General features: G+C 51.1%; 2 protein-coding genes across 3 annotated transcripts in view; one reads left to right on the top strand and one right to left on the bottom strand.

The window, feature by feature from the left end:
* The window catches only part of RSRC1 (arginine and serine rich coiled-coil 1), a 371,018-nt gene extending 363,802 nt beyond the window's left edge, over positions 1 to 7,216 (bottom strand). The window contains exon 1 of the mRNA XM_004598575.4: positions 7,104 to 7,216. The gene's annotated coding sequence lies outside the window, so the exon portion shown is untranslated. The remainder of the gene's footprint in view (positions 1 to 7,103) is intronic.
* SHOX2 (SHOX homeobox 2) lies at positions 6,598 to 15,269 on the top strand. Of its 2 annotated transcripts, none has more exons than XM_004598573.2 (5): positions 6,598 to 7,365; positions 10,204 to 10,412; positions 12,692 to 12,749; positions 13,044 to 13,132; positions 14,618 to 15,269. In XM_004598573.2, exons 1-5 carry the CDS (start codon positions 7,029 to 7,031, stop codon positions 14,909 to 14,911), a joined length of 987 nt encoding a protein of 328 aa, XP_004598630.1. In that variant the 5' UTR covers positions 6,598 to 7,028; the 3' UTR covers positions 14,912 to 15,269. The 2 variants fall into 2 exon arrangements, with proteins under 2 accessions (XP_004598630.1, XP_004598631.1); XM_004598574.2 differs by having other exon boundaries at positions 6,606 to 7,365; positions 14,654 to 15,269.
* Positions 15,270 to 19,166: the final 3,897 nt, after the last annotated feature.

The raw sequence follows: 19,166 nt of genomic DNA, 5'->3' as shown, positions 1-19,166 counted from the left end.
ACGGCCCAATGCTTTGGGACCCTGCACCCGTGTGTGGGAGACCTGGAGAAAGTTCCTGGCTCCGGATCAGCACAGCACCGGCCGTTGCGCTCACTTGGGGAGTGAATCATCGGACAGAAGATCTTCCTCTCTACCTCTCCTCCTCTGTATATATCTGACTTTGTAATAAAAATAAAAATAAATCTTAAAAAAAAAAAAAAAGCTGGGATTGGGGACAGACAGGACTGAGCCACACTGCCACAAACAATGGCACACACAAGAGCCAGAATGGCTGCGAGTCAGCCAGGCTAGGCCACAGTACCAGCTGGCAAGTGCCAAGACTCGGTGTGAGTCATGTCAGGCTGGACTGCAACACGCCCTGGCAGGCACAAGATCCAGGGATGGGAACATGCCCAGCAGAGGAATTGTAGGCATTCACCCACTGAGCTGTACCTATAGCTATGAGGACAAGAATCAGAGTTTGGAATCAGACAAAGCAGTAGCACCTGTTAGCATGCGTGAGGGCCAGGTTGGGGAAAAGGCTGGCCTGAGCTAAGGTGCAGCACCCATGGGTGGGCATAAGAGTCAGATGGGATGTGGGCTGGGCTGGACTAGGCCACAGCAGAGGCCGGCACATGCAAAAACCAGAGCTGGGGATGGGTTTAGGGGGTTATTGGGGCTTGCCCTGACCAGGCCACTGCACCTGCTGGTATGTGTGAGCACTGAGTCTATGGTAAGCTGGCTGAGCTGGATCACAGTACCCAGCAGTTCACATATGAGATATGGGGCTAGGGTAGAACTGAGCAGGCAGCTACAGCCTCCAGGATGTGTGTTAGCAGGTGCAGATGACAAACTGAACCTGACCCTGCACTGACTGGCATACACAAGAGTCAAGTCTGAGGTGCCCCCCAAGGCAAGGTTTCTTGGGGGTACTTCCCAACTGGACTGTTGGACTCAGACCCTGGCCAAAGGGAAAGTCACAGAATGTGTGCCATGACCTTCGGGTACATGTACAGGGGCCGGGACTCCTAAGTTGCTGATGCCTCTGCAGGGGACAGCATGCCCAGATGCACACAGGGGACATGAGGATGAGCCCATCTAGGCCAGCAGCGGACACCAACTGCCTCGTCAGAGGATGAAAACCTGAACAGGTTGGATGCTTCTAGGCCTGTAGATGCACTAAAGAGATCCTGGAATTTTTTTTTAATATTTATTTATTTTTATTGGAAAGTCAGATTTACAGAGAGAAGGAAAGGATTAGCCAATTGAACCATTGCACCAATCTTTCAACCCTGGAGCAAGAAACCAACAACATCTGAGAATGTCAAAACTACTCAAGAACTGCTCCGAACACTCTTGCCCACATCAGGGTCTCTGGAGTGTCATCAAAGGACCATCCCCCAGCCCCAGGTGCTCATATGGTAAAATAGCGAGAGTGGACTCCTCCTCCTCATCCTCCCTAGGACACAAGAGAAAGAAAACCGAAACATGTATCTCACCCACTTTCCTCCACGTCTAACCTCATCTCATCACGCCCTAATCACAGGCCCACATCGAAGCACATTCCTCTCAACTATGTAAACAATATTTTAAAAAATAAAAATTTTTAGAAAGGCAGAGTTACTGAGAGAAGAAGAGACACAAAAAAATCTTCCCATTCCCTGGTTCACTGCCTCAAGTGGCTGCAGCAGTGCTCAGAAGCTGGGAGTTACGGCTTCCTCCAGGTCCCCCAGCCGGGTGCAGGGGCAAGAACAATGGGCCATCTCCCTCGGCTTTCCCAGCTACCTTAGCAGGGCGCTGTGCTGGAAGCAGCCCAGCCAGGTCTTCAGCTGCTGCCCTTCCAGGCCGTCCACAGGACAAGAGGCAGCCTTACCTGCCACACCACAGCGCCGGCCCCCCGCCGAGTTCTCAACAAAGACACCCAAAGCAAGAAACGTGCCAGGATGAGGACAGCGGAGTTCAGGAGCACCTCCTCTGCTAGTCATTCTGTAGTACTTCAAAGAACACCCTTTCATCACGGATACATGGCCAAGAAAAACCTCAACGAACAATCATCTCAAGATACAGAAAAGTACAAACGGGATGGATGCCATTTAGCAAACTAAAAAAAAAAAAAAATCTACAAACTCTGAAGAGAGAGAAACCCTCAAGAGAGAGAATGGGATGATATTCAAGTATTCAAAAGCAAACTCAAGAGATGGCGTTTTCTCTGAAAACCTTCCTCTCCACTGCAACTAAAGTCTCTCAAGCTAACAGTTTTTTAAACTCTGAAGGCCATGGCTTTTCTCAAGAACTTGAAAATAAAACCAAAAAATGCCTGTATGTACCAAAATTCTATTACAGAAATTTTCCAATTCAGAACATACATAACCTTGATTGCTGAGACTGGCTGAATCGGTCAAGTCCATTAGTACAAGCGAGCTCGTCAATTCAGACATTTTTAGTCCTCTGATTATTGAATGAGACAGTAACAAGGTGTCACTGTTTAGCAAGAAACCTTTGCGTCCAAAGGAAGTGAATACTTATGGATTCTAAAGTTTGGCCTGCCGCAACTTTAAACGTGAGAACTCTGCACGGCTTTCCCTTACAGCTTTCCCAGCGACAGCACGACCTGTGCACTGGCAGGCTCTGGGAAGGGCCACCTGGCGTACTGCTGACTAAGTACAAGCGGGGTTCTGTTCATTCGGGGAAAGAGGAGAAAATTAAGATTTCCATTGTGTCTTTCAAAAACAACAAAATTCTCAAGCAAGGAGTTATGGAATAGTGCACCTAAATGCAGACAGGGTCGTCACACCTCCTCACGAGCGCACACCGTGCTGTGGGGCAGGTGGCCGCAGGCCCACGCCGCGTGGACCTGGGCTCCCGGCCGCCCCTCGGGCAGCCCGGGCGACCCCCGGAGAGGGCGGGCCCCGCTCGGCCAGTCGCCACCTCCCTCCTCGCTCCACCTCGCCAGGCGTGGCCTGCAACATGGAGCCCCGCGGGAGCGACCCGGCCTGGGGCGCCGAGGCAGCGCCCTGGGCCCGGGCACGCATGCGCAGGCGCCCGGGCCCGGCTCGGTCCGGCGCGGTCCGGTTCGGGGTGGCCGCCCGGCCCTCGGCCGCCGCACACCGCGCCAGGCCCCACGCCGCCTCACGCCGGCCGGGCCTCGGACTCCGGCAGCCACGAGTGCCGCCCCCCAGGCCTTGGCCGCCGGCATCACCTGGGTCTAGGTCGTCGGGCTCACACCTCGCGAGAAACCTGCAGGGGTCGCGGACCGGGAAACGTGTCTTTGGGCGAGGGCGCCGCCGGCGTCCTCCCAACTTGCCTCAGTTTAAGCTCAGCGCCTTCCTGGTTCCAGCGCCAGGCAGCGCCAGCCGCGCTTCCGAGCGCATCGATGGAGGCCGCCAGGCGACGGGAATGCCGAACGAATCGATTACCACGCCGCCAATTTTTTTTTTTTTTGGTTCGGTTTTTATTTTGCGTGCTTGTTTAATTTCATTTTCTTGTTCCCAAAAAGCAATAAAGGTGGGACTAGAGGTTATTACTGCGTTAGTCATCGTCGTTATTGTCACATATGATCAGTAAACAAATCTGCATTGTATGAAGTTATGTGTAACACACCCACACGTAACAAAATTGGTTACCTCAAACTGCAGGAGGGGGAAACTAACCCAACAACAATAAATCATGGGAGTGTGTCTGTATAGACTTGTGTGTGATTAAATTGTAATGATTTATTTGCAAAACTGCATTGAAAGCCACTGTTTCTTCCTCCCTGAAGGGGAAGGCACTCTCAAGTTGGGTGCAAATTAGTTTCTCAGATTAAAGTTCGCAAACAAAAAGGCAGAAACTGCCTGAGGTGGGGAGTGAGAGTTTCTTCCGAGAAAAAAATCAAATGTATATAGGATTTTTTAAAAATTAAGCCAATAGAAATTAAAGCAGTTCAGCATTTTCTGCAACTCAGGCTACCTTACTTACCTTTTTTTGCCTTGCATAGAAAATCACTTTTTCCTAATTGACTGCAAGTCAGCAAAGCTAAGCAGGCAAAGTGGCCTTGGTTTGGATCGACTGTGAAACTGTTAGACAACCAAGTAGCAATTTTCCACAACCCTTAGAGAGGCAATGGTATAGTTCTTGTAACTGTACCTTAACTAGCCAGTTTCCAGGAGTTGGTTTAAAACAACTGCAATATTGCATGGTTTATTTTAAATAATGCAAGGGTTGAGGGAACCCTGGAGGTCCTGAATTTTATTAGAACCTGTATACCTGTCAGCACACTGTCAGCCAAGCTTTACCCACGATCTTTTTTAGCAAAACTGGATTCTGACATGCCTTGTCTCAAGAAAACTTTCGCTCTTTAGTCAAACAACATCGTTAAAACTTTGTGAGCGCGTGTCAGTCTATGATGGTAAAACTTTGGGTTTCTTAAAAAACTAAATTTCCCTTAGGCCAATTGGGCATCTGTGGTCATAGAGGGGGGATTTCTCATAGCTTGGTCTGACACAAACACCGTAACTCCTCAGTAGAAAATGAGCCAATAAGCTGAGATCATGGAAATACCTGTTAGCTTGAATTATACAAGAGTCTTGTCTGGACCCTCCTGGGTGACAGCGGCCATCTTCTCCTTTCAGTTAGTACAGGGAATGTGGAAGTCGTGTTACTGAAAGGATCCAGAACTAGCTGGAACTCTCACATCTCTCATATGTTGTGCTGCAACCGCCTCTGAGTACGTATCCAGCACCTCAGGCTGAGGTGTCTCGGAGCACCGAATTCATTTCCCTGACCCCATTACTGGCCACTGGGCAAAATAATTTTAAAAAATGATTTCCAGAAAGGAGCCAAGTTTTATGATGATTCCTACTGGTATCAGAATTAAAACAGTTACCGATAGTAGCCCTTGACTTTGTGTGGAATTGTCCAGAACTTTGGAAACTTTGGGTGTCTTGGGTAGTAAGGCAAAAGCAAATAAGCTTCTAATTCATTAGCACCCAAAAGCTATTGCTGTTGAAAAGCTAAACACTTTAACTCTTTCCCCTCTCAGTAGACAAAAGGGGGTGGGGGGAGAAGTGTGTTAGGAAGAGGAAAAGATTACTTCAGGAGCAAAAAAAAAAGCAAAGCAACATTTCTAAAAAGTATGATTTTCACCTTACTTAAAATTCACGAAGTGCGAACATTCTAATCCGAAGACTCTTCCTATTATAGTATAACAAAGTAGCAGTCTCTGTTTAAATAGATTTCGAAGAACATATATCAAGGTTCCCTGCGTTCGCTTTTTACAAATGTTTCCAGTTGCTTTAATAGGTATACTGAAATTATCTGCAGTGTACCCATGCCCTGCCCAAGGAATGCAAGGTATACATAGAAATGGCCTATGATTGCCTTTATTTTTACTGAATGTCAAGTCCAAGACAAATAACAAGTTACCTTTAACATTAGAAAACCTGCGTTAATGCTCAGAGCGCTTTATTTGCTTACACACTCAAGTGAATGTAGCTCTCCGCACGTAGCTGTCCTTGTGGATACACACAGGTATTCCTCCCAAGCCCCGCTCTGCATGGTGCCGACAGATGACTCGGGAATGCAGAGCCGTGAGACAAGCCGGCTTTGATGAAAATAATCCTCGCATTGCCTTTTAAGCCGTATCTTAGACAAGAGAAAAAGAGACTTCCTCCAGGCGAGCATCTCCTTACGAACGGTCTAGGGTCATTAAAATTAGACGGGGCACAAAGTTAAGATCTTATTTTTCTCCCCCAAACTCCAAGAGGGATCATCTCTCCGTTGGTCAAAATGGGGGAAACCAACTAGACTCTTTCCCAGGGTGTCCAGGAACACCGTGGGAGTTGGACAGAAGGACGAGGATGCCCAGACCTCAGACCCAAAGCGAGTGCAGCTGTTCGTGTCCCCCACTAGCGCTTGCAAATGGGGGTCAGTCGCCGGGGAAACGCGAGCTGCGCCGGCCCCCTTGCAGCCAGGTCGGGGTGGACTCCGGGACGAAGCGCTGCAGAGATGCGCGGTGCCTCCCGCGAGCAGCCGCGCGGCGCCGAGCAGCGTCGGTGCAGCCCAGCCGAGGCCGCGCGGTGGGGTGCGGGCGGGACGCGGGACGGCGGGCAGGGCCTGCGAGGCGCGCGCCGGCCCTGACCCGAGCACAGGCGCTGGCTTTGGGGTCGGTGCCGGGTGGGGGGGGTCCTCGCTCCACTCCGCCAGTCGCGCACTTGTCAGTTTCCTCCTGGCCCCGCCCCCCGCAGAGTCCCTCCAGCTCCCCAGTGCTTAACTAAGTCGTGACACCAACGCAGAAACCCACGCCTAATTAAATTAATTAGGGATCCTTGTCAATCCTGGATGAATGGCCAAGCGCGTAGGCGGCCTGGACGGCGGGAACCTTTCTCCGCCCCAACTCCCGGGGTCCCCGCGCAGCGCGCCCGCGCCGGCCGGACTCCAGCCTCCACGGCGCGCTCTCCGCGTCTCTCCCATCTCTCCCATCTCTCTCTCTCTCTCTCTCTCTCTCTCTCTCTCTCTCTCTCTCTCTGCCCTCCCCCTCCCCCCACACCCCCACCCCAGGTAGCGGCGCGGCTGCTCCCCGGGAAGGGGGCTCGCTCGAGTTGCAGGGGAGGTAATTGACGCGGAACGAGGGCCGCCCGGAGCAAGTATAAATAGTGAGACTTCACGCGCAGCGTCGCTCTCGGATCTGAACTCTCGGCAGGAAGAATTGTCAAAGATCTTAACATCCCCCGAGCGCGCTCCGGCGGGGAAGCCCGGGCCGCGGCCCCGCCGCCCCCGCCCCTCCCCCGCCGCCCCCTCCGCTCCCCGTCCTCCTCCTCCTCGTCTTCGTCCTCCTCCTCCTCCTCCTCTGCGCACTTCTGCTTCTCCTTCTACTTCTCCTCCTCTTTCTTCTTTCTTCTCTTTTTCTTCCTCCTCCTCCACCTCCTCCTCCTCCCGCTCCTCCCCCACCCCTGCCCCATTGATGTGTTGTTATTGGGGGGGCTGGAGCAGTAAGAAAAGGAGGAGGAAAAAAGGAGCGGGGCTCGGCTGGGAGCGGCTGGGCGCGGGGCCGACGGGCGGCGGCGGCGGCGATGGAAGAACTTACGGCGTTCGTCTCCAAGTCCTTTGACCAGAAAGTGAAGGAGAAGAAGGAGGCCATCACCTACCGGGAGGTGCTGGAGAGCGGGCCGCTGCGCGGGGCCAAGGAGCCGGGCGGCTGCGCCGAGCCCGGCCGCGACGACCGCAGCAGCCCGGCAGTCCGGGCGGCCGGCGGAGGCGGCGGCGGAGGAGGCGGAGGCGGAGGAGGTGCAGGAGGAGGAGGAGGAGGAGCAGGCGGAGGAGCTGGAGGAGGGCGCTCGCCCGGCCGGGAGCTGGACATGGGCGCCGCCGAGAGGAGCCGGGAGCCGGGCAGCCCGCGGCTCACCGAGGGTAACGGCCGCGGTTCCCTTTCCCGCCTTGCCCACCCATCTCGGGCGGCCCCGTGGGGAGGGGGTGGGACGCGCACCGGGCTCCCCTAGACCCTGGCTTTAGGGAGCTGGAGTGATAGTGGAGCGGTAGATGGGGGGAGTGCGGTGGGCGTCCGGCAGTGTGCAAGGTCGTGGGTGGGGTCCTAATGTGTGAGTCTGTGTGTGTGCTGCGGGGGAGGTGACGGTGTTCATGTGGGGTTTGCGCGAACCCCCCGCGCCCCCAGATGCTCCCACCACACCGAAATGCAGCTTCCCCTGGCTGGACGGTGGGCCCCGCAGTCGGGACGGCCCGCGGGCAGAAGTGCAAGTTGGCGGGGCCGGGCTGCGGCACGGGGGCCGGCGGGGTGAAGCTGAGCCTCTGGCGAGAGTTTGCGGCAGCCTTCCTCCTCATCCCGACCCCCCTACTCTCCCAGGCCGGAGCGAAACCAGGGAGAGGGAAACGGGCCCCCAGGCTGTCGCCCCCCCACCCGGGCTTTCGGGCAGCCGCCTGAACCCCTTTTAACTCCGCCAAGACCCCGAGTCTTGGCTGTTAGGGGCCCGCACTTGCCATTTTCTTTGCGCAATGGAAACAGACCGAAAGCCAGGGCAGAAGGAGGTGCAGGCTACTCTGCTTCTCCCGGGCAAGGCGTTTGGGATTCATTTTGGGTGGTTTGCTGTACACAATTCCTTCGAGTCCTCCAGCGCTCTGATCTTGCGGAGGCGAAACTCCTGGAGTGCCAGCTAAGTGTTGGGAAACGGCTTTATCTAAGTGCCGGAGCGTCCCGTACCAATTCAAAGGAGTTCAACAATAAAATTAATTTGGTATTTGGTGCCTGCAGTAACTGGTGCACTGCCATATTTTTCCAATTAAGAAAATATGTGCCATGCGTAGAATCACATATTTAAGCGAGCAATTAGGTTGTTTATAACACGGTCTGTTACTGTTTAGGCCACTAAGTAGAAATTTGGGGCGAAATAAGAATTACATTAAGTCTATTAATAAACGTGAAATTTGGACCTCCTTCCCCTAGAAGCGTCAAAACTTTGAGGGGCATCCATTGTGTGGATGACAAGAAATAGACGAAGCTTTCCCGCCGCTTTCGGCGGAATCGGCTGTGTTTTCGTGTTTAAATTCGCTACACTATCAATGAAAATATTTTTGTATTGAATCTGACCTCCCCTCACCCCCCCGCCGTGATGGGTATGTGGTCCTGGAGGAAGGACGAGTGTGCACAGAACGAACTCTGAGAACTAGAAATGCAGGCGCCGCTCAAGCTCCGCGGCAGCTGGAATGCCAGGCAGCTGTGCCTCCCCCAGCCCTGGCATCGCGGCCTCCCACCTCGGGAAGGTGGCGGGCAAACGGCGCAGGGGGCCCAGCGCAGCCTCCCGGCCCCGGCTACGCCAGCGGCGAGGTTCAGCTCTGAACCCCGGTGGGCGCAGTTCCTGGGATGGTTGATTTGACAAGCTGAGGGCAAGTATTGATTTTTCTGCAGACCTGCTTTTCAGAAATGATTTTTAACACCCGTGCTTAATCGGGATCCTGGGTTGGGAAGCACTGACTAGCTCAACTCAGTTTTGACACATGAAAAACCCGAGTGCACTCCAACGCAGGAGCTGAGGAGGAAGGTGGGGTGGGAGGGAGGACGTCATGTTTGACACCAGCTCTCCCCCCCCAACCCCATCACTGGCCTTGACCAAATAGACATAATATATGTATACATATACATGTAATATATAGAATTTGCCTCTGTTTGGCTCACACTCGCGCAAGCGCCTGTTTTTAAAGGCAAGAGGGAGGAAGGAAGCAATGGATGTGTGCAAACCAGAGCAGAAAAAAATGCATATTTTATTAAACATCCGAGCTGCTGGATGCATGAAAAGGCTTTGAGCAACCAATAGAAACCGAGGATCGCGAATGTTCTGCTTGAACCTGTTGATCTTTGTGGGTTTAAGCGTTTAGGATCGAGTCTGTGTTTCCACCTGGGAGCGAGAAGGGGAGAACAGAGAAGGCGGCGGCTTGTGCTGGCCACCGAGGCTGGTTTTCCGTCTTTCGCCTTCAGGCCGGGCGTGGGCGACAGGACCTCCAGGCCGCCAACATGGCGTGGGCGCCTGTGCTCCTGCGACCCTCGTCGCGCACGGGAGACAGGGACTCCCAGACCTCGGGTGGGACCCCCGTGGTATTGCTGGGGTTTGGCCGGAGCCCTGCGGGGCCATCGCGGGCACCCGCGGCCGTGGCTCCCAGCGCCACGCAGCGCCCGGGCCTTCGGTCCAATTGTTCCCAAATTAGAACAGCAAGTTTGCGGGGAGGCGGAAGGTCGGTGGTGGTGGTGGTGGTGGTGGCGGCGGCGAGAGCTGGCCTGAGAAGGAGCCAGCCCTGAGGATGGCCAGTGTGGAGGCCAGTACGTGGCCTTGCCGCGCCCCTCTGCTCAGACCGCGCTCTGGGAGAGGCTAGGCACGGCCCTAGTGTTTCTCTGTGAGTGCGTGGAGGAGAGTGGGTGGGAGACGAGGAGGGAGTGCAATCGGTGTCTGCGGGCGAGGGCAGGGGTGGACAGTGAGGCTGTGAGCCGAGGCCACAGCTAAGCAGAAGCAGTGGTGAGCGCTCATCTGCTACAGCAGAGGACTCCGGGATCTTAATGCCTCTGAGCAGTGTGAGGAGCTGGACGAGAATTCTGGGAGAGGGTAGAACTGTTCTTCTTTGGTGCAAATCTGGTGACTGAATTTGCTGTGCTGTTTTTGTCCGTGTGTGTGTGTGTGTGTGTGTGTGCTGGTGTGTGTGCACGCGTGGACGCACGTGTGGCCCCGTCCGTGGTGCCCCCTCCAGTGTCCCCGGAGCTGAAGGATCGAAAAGAGGATGCAAAAGGGATGGAGGACGAAGGCCAGACCAAAATCAAGCAGAGGCGAAGTCGGACCAATTTCACCCTGGAACAACTCAACGAGCTGGAGAGGCTTTTTGACGAGACCCACTACCCGGACGCCTTCATGCGCGAGGAACTGAGCCAGCGGTTGGGGCTGTCGGAGGCCCGAGTGCAGGTAACCCGGCTCGCGGGGTTGTGGAGGACGATGACCAGGAATTAAAGAGAAGATACACTGGGGGTGAGAGAGGCTGCTTGGCTGAGGGGGGAGTCAGTGTCACACACCCAAGATGCCAGTTGTGTCTGGTGCGAGATGAGGAGGTCTTATTTTCCAAAGCAAGTATTAGTCCTATAGCTCTTTTCTCCCCCCATCCCAACAGATGTTCCCTGCAGAAGAAAGCTTTGCTGGGTTTATTCCCAGAGTTTCTATAAACCAACTCCCACCCCTGCCTCACTCTGGCTTTAATGTGGTTTAATCCTAATGGGCCTACTTTTATAAGCTTTAAAAAAAATAAATCACAGAAAACGTTTTATCTCCGGGTGCCTTAAAAGTTACAATGGGTATTTTACTTAGTGGAGTGGAGTTTCGTAGAGGGTCTGCTCTGGGGTCTAGGCTTGGCAAGCGGATATGCCAATTAGGTTTATAGATGTACAGACTGTAAAGGAAATTAGCAACTGTTAAGTGTGGAAATTTACAGTCTGCCTCACAGTGGATCTCAAACTTTGGGTGATGTAACAGAGAAACAAATGCATTCGGTCACTCTTTGTTTGGGTAACCAAGACAAGGAAATTGAACCTACAAATACTCCATTTTAAAATAATTTACAAATATCTTAAAATGGACATTTCCCAGCAAATGTCAAACCCGCTGAAATTAGGATTGAAGCTGATTTTTTTCCTTGGTTGTGCAGGTGAATATAATAGCATTTAAGCAGCAAAATTATACACACACACACATGCATGCATGCATATCCTTCCGGCTTTATAGAGAACAAATTTAAACGTTTCGGATTCTATTTCCGCTCAAATAATAAAATGGGAGAAAATGATGGTCATTATTTATTTGAACACATGGAGCGTTTTAGGTCGGAACATCTGCAGCTGTTACAAAGTATCGCTGTAACAGATACTCCCTGAGTCTCTGGGCGCAGAGACCACCATCTGTAGCGAACTATGCCTAATTCTTGTGGGGCTTCTGCGCATCTTGTAATAGGATCAGGGGGGAAAAAAGAGCAGTCACATTGAAGGGGGAAGGTAATAATAGGCTACCTTGGTCATCACCGTCCACAGCAGAGCCTGCCTTTTTAAGCTCTCCTGCCTCACTCTGCACACTGAGATCTCCAGGGGCTCAGCTACCTCTTAAAAAACGTGATGATAATTATTACAGTGATGAGTATTAGTATCTCAATCCCAACTCTTCTAGGGAAAAAAGAGGCAAGGAGCCTCAGGCCATGTGAGTTACACAAAGGATGCCACCCTGGCATGAAATCCACCCTTCTATTATACTGAGTAGCAGGGGAATTCCTGGAGATTTACATTGGCTGTGACACTTGCTTTCAAAAACATACCAGAAAAGGCTCTGAAGCAATATTTTACTTTCATGGGGTTTTTAAACATTAATTTGTGAATCAGTCAATATGCTGTATTATTGGAACTGGAGTGTAAAAGCAAGCTGTATTTGAATTTTTGAAAAACAGTCCTATTGCCTCTAAAAGTTGGCAAGTTTATTTAAGAAGGAAACATCCAGCATGTGGTAATAGATAGGAGTTGATTCATACTTCAACCCCTTTAGAGAGTACTTTTTTTTCCTCCTAAGAGGTGAACTCTATTGCTAGTCTCTTTTTTCATTCTTTCAGTTAAGTTTTACAGCTGTTTTGTAACTGTTTCCCTACAATCTTAAGTCCAAGGAGTTCTTTTTCTATAGAAGCAATTAGATTATCATGAGAATGATGCAATTATCCTGCTATGGGTGTTACACTGGTTGCACAGAGGATTGGAGAAATTCTACATTTCTTTGTAGTGATGGTTTTATGACACTAATTACCTCTCCCCCCACTTACAATTCCCACCCTCCTCCAAAATAGTCATTATTTGCTTTGGTATTTGGGTTTTCTTTAAGATGAAACTAATTAATATTGCAGACTATTAATGAGCACATTGTTCTCAGATCTTAACTGAGCATGCGTTTAAACCCACTCTCATGTTGGTCTCAGGGACCAGGGAGAGTTTGGGGAACTCTTAACAGAAAGCAACCCCCCCCAAAATTCCTTTTACAAGATTCTAGGAGATTTATCCTTTTATTTGTTTAGCTTATTTACATTTTTAACTTTTGATATTGAGGCTGTTTTTACCTAATTCAAAGATTTGCTTGCTACGTGTCTCTTGATATTTTCTAATTCTAATTTTTAAATTTTTTGAGTTATAATATCAAAGTTATTTTTTCTCTCCAATGTGTAGGTTTGGTTTCAAAATCGAAGAGCTAAATGTAGAAAACAAGAAAATCAGCTCCATAAAGGTATGTTTCTCACACAAGGAGTATTTGATGTTCCAAGTAAAATGATAGAGGTGGACGAATTGTTATTACAAGCACAGAAAAGCTAAATTAAGAAGGTCCTTGATTAAGAATACTCTGTAGAGACAGTTAATGAGAGCCCCAAAGTTTGGAAGTACATTACATTTATTTAAATCATGGGAGTAGTTTAAAACAATGGCAGTTCAATCCCAAAGGAATCAGTTTTGTGCTTTCCACTATAAAAAACAACACTGCTGTTAATCTCACGCTGTTCTGTCTTACTTTCCCATTTGGCAGGTGTCCTCATAGGGGCCGCCAGCCAGTTTGAAGCTTGTCGAGTTGCACCCTATGTGAATGTAGGTGCTTTAAGGATGCCATTTCAACAGGTAAGTATAACTTAGTTTCAACCTTTTTTTTTTTTTAATATAAAAAGACCTGGATGTTTGATTGGACTGTTGAACATCCCTTCTCTCTAAGCCCCAGTATCCATGAGGCTGGAGAATCGATTTTGAAAATGATCTAGTGGACACATTCCCTTTTAAAAATGTATACATTGTCAGGGCCTGAATGCCTAGTCCTTTTTGTCCTCTTGGGAACCCCACCAGGGTCTGGAGGCAGTAACTGGTCCTTGAGAAACGCAGTAAAGATTGCACTTGGGGAGAGGGAGGAAAAGCCTTTTGATTAAGGTTTTGTCAAATTCAATTCAGAGGTTAGTCTTAAAATGTTTCCATGGCAATCCTCTAAGTATTTTTCTAGCTATTTTCTATCTCTTAGTCATATTAAACGCCTCTGACAGAAGAAAAGTAAATAAAGTGCCCCGACCCAGATTTGGGGGGGCAGTTGGTTTTGTTTTTGTTTTTAAAGCTGTCCCTGAAAACAAAGGTTCATCCCTGAGAAGACCAGGGCTTCCCTTCCTCTGCAAGCCCTTTCTGGGCCGAGAAGAAACCTTTAAAACCACAGTGTGAAACGAGAGCCTGTAGCAATGATGTAATCCTGGGAATCCCAGTGTCCTGAACTCCAGGCTCCCCAAGTCCCAGGGCAAAATCCTTACCCAAGGGGTGCCTGACCTTCCCCTGCCTTGGCCAGGATGCTGTGACGTCACCAGTTAGTTCTCACTCGCCAGCATCCTGGACTGGGGAAGCAGCTGGTTGGGCCCATGTACCAAGGGGTAGTGTTAGCGAGACTTTAGCTGTCCTGGAACCACAGGGTTCTGGCAACCAGAGGCTGGACTATGAAGCAAAAATATATGGAGAAAGGAAAGGTGGGTCTTAAAAGACTCTTCCTACTTAGGAAGAGATGTTTTTGGGCTAGGGACAGCAGCAGCAGCACTACCTGGATATTGTTAGAAAATAAAACTCTGTCTTTGTAACAAGATTCCCAAGTAATTCTTACCCCGGTAAAAGAAGTACTGATTCAAAATTAAGTCAGTTGTGGTTAAGATGCAATTGCTTCCTTAAATGAAATTTTTAAAGTTTTGTGGTTTGCTGGGTTGATGATTCTGTGCTTTAACAGTGGGCTAAATGGGTTATGGCAGCATCAGGATTGGATGTTCTCATCCCAAAGCTTTCCACTGTACCATTGTTATTTCATCTTAGCGCAGTCTATATTGTCCACTCCTCTGGCCAGCTTCCGAGGGGCGGGGCGGCCAATTTCCTGCAGACAGGGGTTCCCGGGACCCAAGAAAATAAGCCCATACTGAGAGGAGGCCCAGGGGACAGTGGACAGTGTGGTGCCTTAGCCACAGGCTGAGAAGGTCACTTGCGGGACAAGATGAGCAGTAGATGCCCTCTCCCTGCCCCTCGTCCCCCACCCCTCGCTGGAGCCGAGCTGGACGCCGTTAATGCTCTGTTTCTATTCTGTTGTCACCCTAGGATAGTCATTGCAACGTGACGCCCTTGTCCTTTCAGGTTCAGGCGCAGCTGCAGCTGGACAGCGCCGTGGCGCACGCGCACCACCACCTGCACCCGCACCTGGCCGCGCACGCGCCATACATGATGTTCCCGGCGCCGCCCTTCGGACTGCCGCTTGCCACGCTGGCCGCGGACTCGGCCTCTGCCGCCTCTGTAGTGGCGGCCGCCGCCGCCGCCAAGACTACCAGCAAGAACTCCAGCATCGCCGATCTCAGACTGAAAGCCAAAAAGCACGCGGCCGCCCTGGGTCTGTGACGCCAAGGCCAAGGCCACCGTCGCGCCGGCCGCGCGGCGCTCAGCCTGCACGCCCTCCGCGCCCCCTGCTCCGAATCCCGGGAGCCCGCCCTCTGTGCGCCCTGCAGACTGCCCCCAGCCCCCCTCAGCACCCCGGACTCCGCGCAGGACCTGGGATCCCACGAGGCGCTCCAGCCTCGGGGCTCCTGCCCAGTTTTCCCGTGGGCCTAGAAGTGGGCTTTGTAGGAGCGGGTTTGGGGAAGTCCGGAGGGAGAGTGGACGCGGGAGTTCTGGGACAGCCGGAGCGTGGCTCACCACGACAAAGCTGCAACGTGGACTCACATAGAAATAAAATCCTGACAAAAATGAGGAAAAAAAATAGAAAAGACAAACCAGAGGAAAAAAAGAGAGAAGGAAACTTATTTCTTATTGCTATTTCGCAGAAGCCTGAAATCGGAGCGAAGGAAGGAGCAAAACCGTTTTAAAAATTAAAGTATTTTATACATTAAAAAAAAATACGGAAAATAACCTGAACGACTCTCGAGAGAATGGGGGAGGGGGTTTTACCAACTTAAACGTATGTGTGTGTGTGTTTTTTTTTCTAATGGGCTAAGAAGGCAAAAACAGAAGGAAGAGGTATACTTATTTAAATAATTATGATGAAAAAAAGTGCGCAGCTGGGAAGTTCACAGGTTTTGAAACTGACCTTTTTCTGCGAAGTTCACTTTAATACGAGAAATTTGATAAGAGAGGCGGGCCTCCTTTTACGTTGAATCAGATGCTTTGAGTTTAAACCCACCATGTATGGAAAAGCAAGAAGAGGGAAGAGTCTAAAAACGAGAAGAAGAGAAAGTGATAGTAATACAAAAAAAAAAAAAAGCCACAGACAATGATTTCCCTGAGAAATTATTACAGCAGGACTGTCTGGACTGCTCACAGTAAATTCTGGTTTGCATGTTACTTGTATTCCATTGATGGTGTCTCCCCCCCCACTCACCCCCTCTGTTCATAGGCACTCACTTCATTTTCATCTTCAGAACAAAAAAGAAACTACCAGAAGCATCTGGAAATTGATATGTATGTCTATTTGCCCTGCCTTCGATCCTGTGGGGCAAAAGGGAAAAGTCCGAAGCGGAGGGAGGAAATATACTCTGGTTGTTCCAAGCTGAAGCTGGGGAAGGCGAGAGGGCCCCTGGAAGCCCAGTGACTTGGTTAAAGCGCAGAGCCCGCCACCGAGGCAGGCGCTCTGCGGCTGTGCGCTCCCCCTCCCTGGCTCTCTGTTCCCTCCTGCTGGTTTCCCTGCAGTCCTGCGTGAGGACCGTCCGTTCCCCACCCTCTCTCCAGTCAGACCCACCTAAAATAACGCCCAGCTAATCTACAGGCGCTAGGTTTGTGTAAAATATGTTGATACACACGAACAAAGTTTATTTTGGCTATAATGTGTGAACTGATGGTAGGCTTTCAACATTTGCATTTTATCTCACAAAGGTGTATCTATTCAAGTAATCTTTTTTTTGTTGTTTGTTTCAATTCACGTAGCTATTTAAACTGGGATAGCTTGGATTAAGCGATCTGTATCTAGCAAGCCTCCTTAGTTTTATTAATTTTTCTTCCTTCTAATTTACAAGAAAGAGAAAAGCTCTCCTCACTGAACTTTGGTATGCAGTTGAGCTTTGTAACTATTTGTTCTCCATGAAAACAAAATTATTTATATTTGCCATATTTTTTCTAGTGTATTAAGTTATTTTAAGCAAAAGAAGATGCTGTTATCTCATGACGTGTTGTCAGTACAAAATGTTTCGGCTCCACCTCTGTAAAACGTTTTAAATAAGTGCCAAGTTATTAATCGAAGACACTTTGCGATCAATTGAATGAAAATAGTATTGTTTCATTTGATGGGGTTCGCGTCATCTTTGTTCCTGTAACTATTAAAATATCCGGGATAGTCTTTCCTTCTTCCTTTCTGATGAGTGCGTATCTCTCTTTCCCCAAAAATACGAACTTGGAAAAGAGTTCGCCCCTACTGCTACGCAAGGCAGTTAGGGCCTGGGAATGGCGTGGCCGTGGGCTCCCGCTAGCGTGGTGCGCTTCCATGGTATGTACTCCGCATAGAAACCGGATGATATTATCCAATCGGCAAAAGAACAGATAGCAAGCACCTCGCCTCGGCATAGATCAGAGGAACCCCCCTTTCCCGAGACGGAATCTCGCCCTCCGTTTTGCGAAGTCCAACCCGGGACTTTTGCAGGAGGCAGGAAGGTGGGAAGCACGCAGTGCGACGTGCACCTGGGTTACCTGGCCTGGGGGAGGGGTGAACAGTCAGTGCTCGGCCGACCTCGCGGGCGCGGGGCGGGCTGGCCCGAGGGCGAAGAGCCGGGGCCGAGGTTGGCCGAGCCTGGCCGAGAGGCCCGGTCCCCTACTCTCCTCACGGTTCAGCGTCCTGGCCGAAGCGGCTTCGCTGGTTTAACTTCGCAGAAGGTGGAAACGGGGACGCCGTGCAAGAAAAGCCAGGTTCTAAACTGTCCTCGGAATCCCGAGGAGTTCCCTCTCCCGCCACCTCCCGACCCCTTCTCTGGGAGGAAACCCCTTCTCTGGGAGGAAACCCCTTCTCTGGGAGGAAACCCCTTCTCTGGGAGGAAACCCCTTCTCTGGGAGGAAACCCCTCTAGTAAAGGCCGAAGGTGCCGCCCCGCTTGCCCCCAGGCCTGGGCTCCCGGGAAGGGGCGTTCGCTGCCCGCGCGCGCTCTTGGGGTGGGGGCACCCTGCGCCGAGCGTCCCCAGGGCACCCGCGCCGCCCCGGGCCTCAGCCTGGACGTGGGAGCTGGTGCGCGCACGCAGTCTCCCCTCAGCTTTCGAAGCCCACTGAACGGGCACGGGCCGCGTGCCGCGCAGCGGCCGGTCGTCGCGGGGAAAAGAAACATTTGCCGGGGCCCTCGGGGCGCCCAGGCCGTCCCGGGCCGGGGTTCCGAACCTACCCAAGCCGCAACCCTACGGCAGCCCGCGAGGCGGGGTCCGCGGACCTCCCTCCCCCACAGCCCTGAGGACGCCCGGGGGTCACGAGAGGAGAGGGCTGGGCCTGGAAGAACGGCGGTTCGGTCCCGAGCCAAGCCAGTCCCCGGCTGCGGGTCGGGGCGCAGCCCGAGGCCACCGGTGGCGGTGCTTCGGAGCCCGGCGGGCCCAAGCTCGGGGCACCCGCCGCGGCCAGGTAGATTGGACGTTCCCGGCCTCAGGAGCCGAGGGGGCCGGGCATGAAGCCGCGGGGAGTCGAAGGCCGAAGTTTGTAGGCCGGGTCAGCTGAACTCCCAAGGGTCGCGGCCTGCGCGTCCGACGCGCCCGGGGCACCCGCGGCGTCCTGGCCGCCGGCCGCGTCGGCTCCCCGGAGACTCCCGGAGGCCAGGGCCGGCTCTCCCTGGCCCTTTGGGGCCTGTCCTTTGGGTCTGGGTTCTGTACATGCTGGCTCAGCTGGGCGGGCTTTCCCTGAGTGAAGTGGCCCAGAGGAATCTTCAGTTTAAATTTCAGTAAGGTCCATCAAGCATATTGTTTTGGTAGAAATTCAATCGTCGTGATAATTAATAAATCATTCCCTTTCCCCCTCCCCCTAAATCTTTTGGGGGCGTGCAAAGCCTACCCAGTTGCAAAACCCGTGATTGGGGAAAACTGAGTTGAAAGAGACGTCATTAGCGTTAAGGACTCCATGATACAAGAAGCCTGGTAAGATTCAAGGCCTTTGGTTGGTGCAGAACTGATGTACATCTATTTTGAGTTTCCCCCAGATTTATAACTTTTTAGATCCTCAGATGGTAATACTTTAACATAATGCAATGCTCAAATTTCGGAACTATTTTGATTTCTGAAAAATGCCTTTTTGGCTTCAGCAACATGGGATCTTGTTTTTTCTCCACAAATCAGTTTACATCATAAATTGCAAACATTTGCAATAAGATCTCAAGATTGTTTATTTTACATAACCTCAAGCACTTGACTATGTTAAACACCAATAGAGAAAGCCTGTGAAATCAGTTTAATGTGTGTCAGGGAATTAAAGGACCGTTCCTTTTCATCACATAAACAAAGCATTTGACATTGTTTTGATTGTCAGTCTCCCGATGTTTAAAGAGTCTTACAATTGACTATTAATTTTAGGATCACTCTGCAAAAATAATTACTAAAATGATATCCTACTTTAATTAAATGTTTCTGGGCAGTGAGTGAACATGGGAAAGTGGATATTGTTTTTAACATTATTTTAGTGCAAACATAAATGAAAGTGTGTGAGT

This window comes from Ochotona princeps, chromosome 3 (assembly GCF_030435755.1).
Source record: "Ochotona princeps isolate mOchPri1 chromosome 3, mOchPri1.hap1, whole genome shotgun sequence".
NCBI lineage: Eukaryota > Metazoa > Chordata > Mammalia > Lagomorpha > Ochotonidae > Ochotona > Ochotona princeps.
This window is presented reverse-complemented; position numbering and strand designations above follow the sequence as displayed.

Excerpts from the sequence above, each read along its gene's own strand:
- SHOX2 (XM_004598573.2), top strand. The coding sequence starts at position 7,029 with ATGGAAGAACTTACGGCGTTCGTCTCCAAGTCCTTTGACCAGAAAGTG. Across the intron at positions 10,413-12,691 it reads TGTCGGAGGCCCGAGTGCAG|GTTTGGTTTCAAAATCGAAG; the intron begins GTAACCCGGCTC and ends TCCAATGTGTAG. Across the intron at positions 13,133-14,617 it reads TAAGGATGCCATTTCAACAG|GATAGTCATTGCAACGTGAC; the intron begins GTAAGTATAACT and ends TTGTCACCCTAG.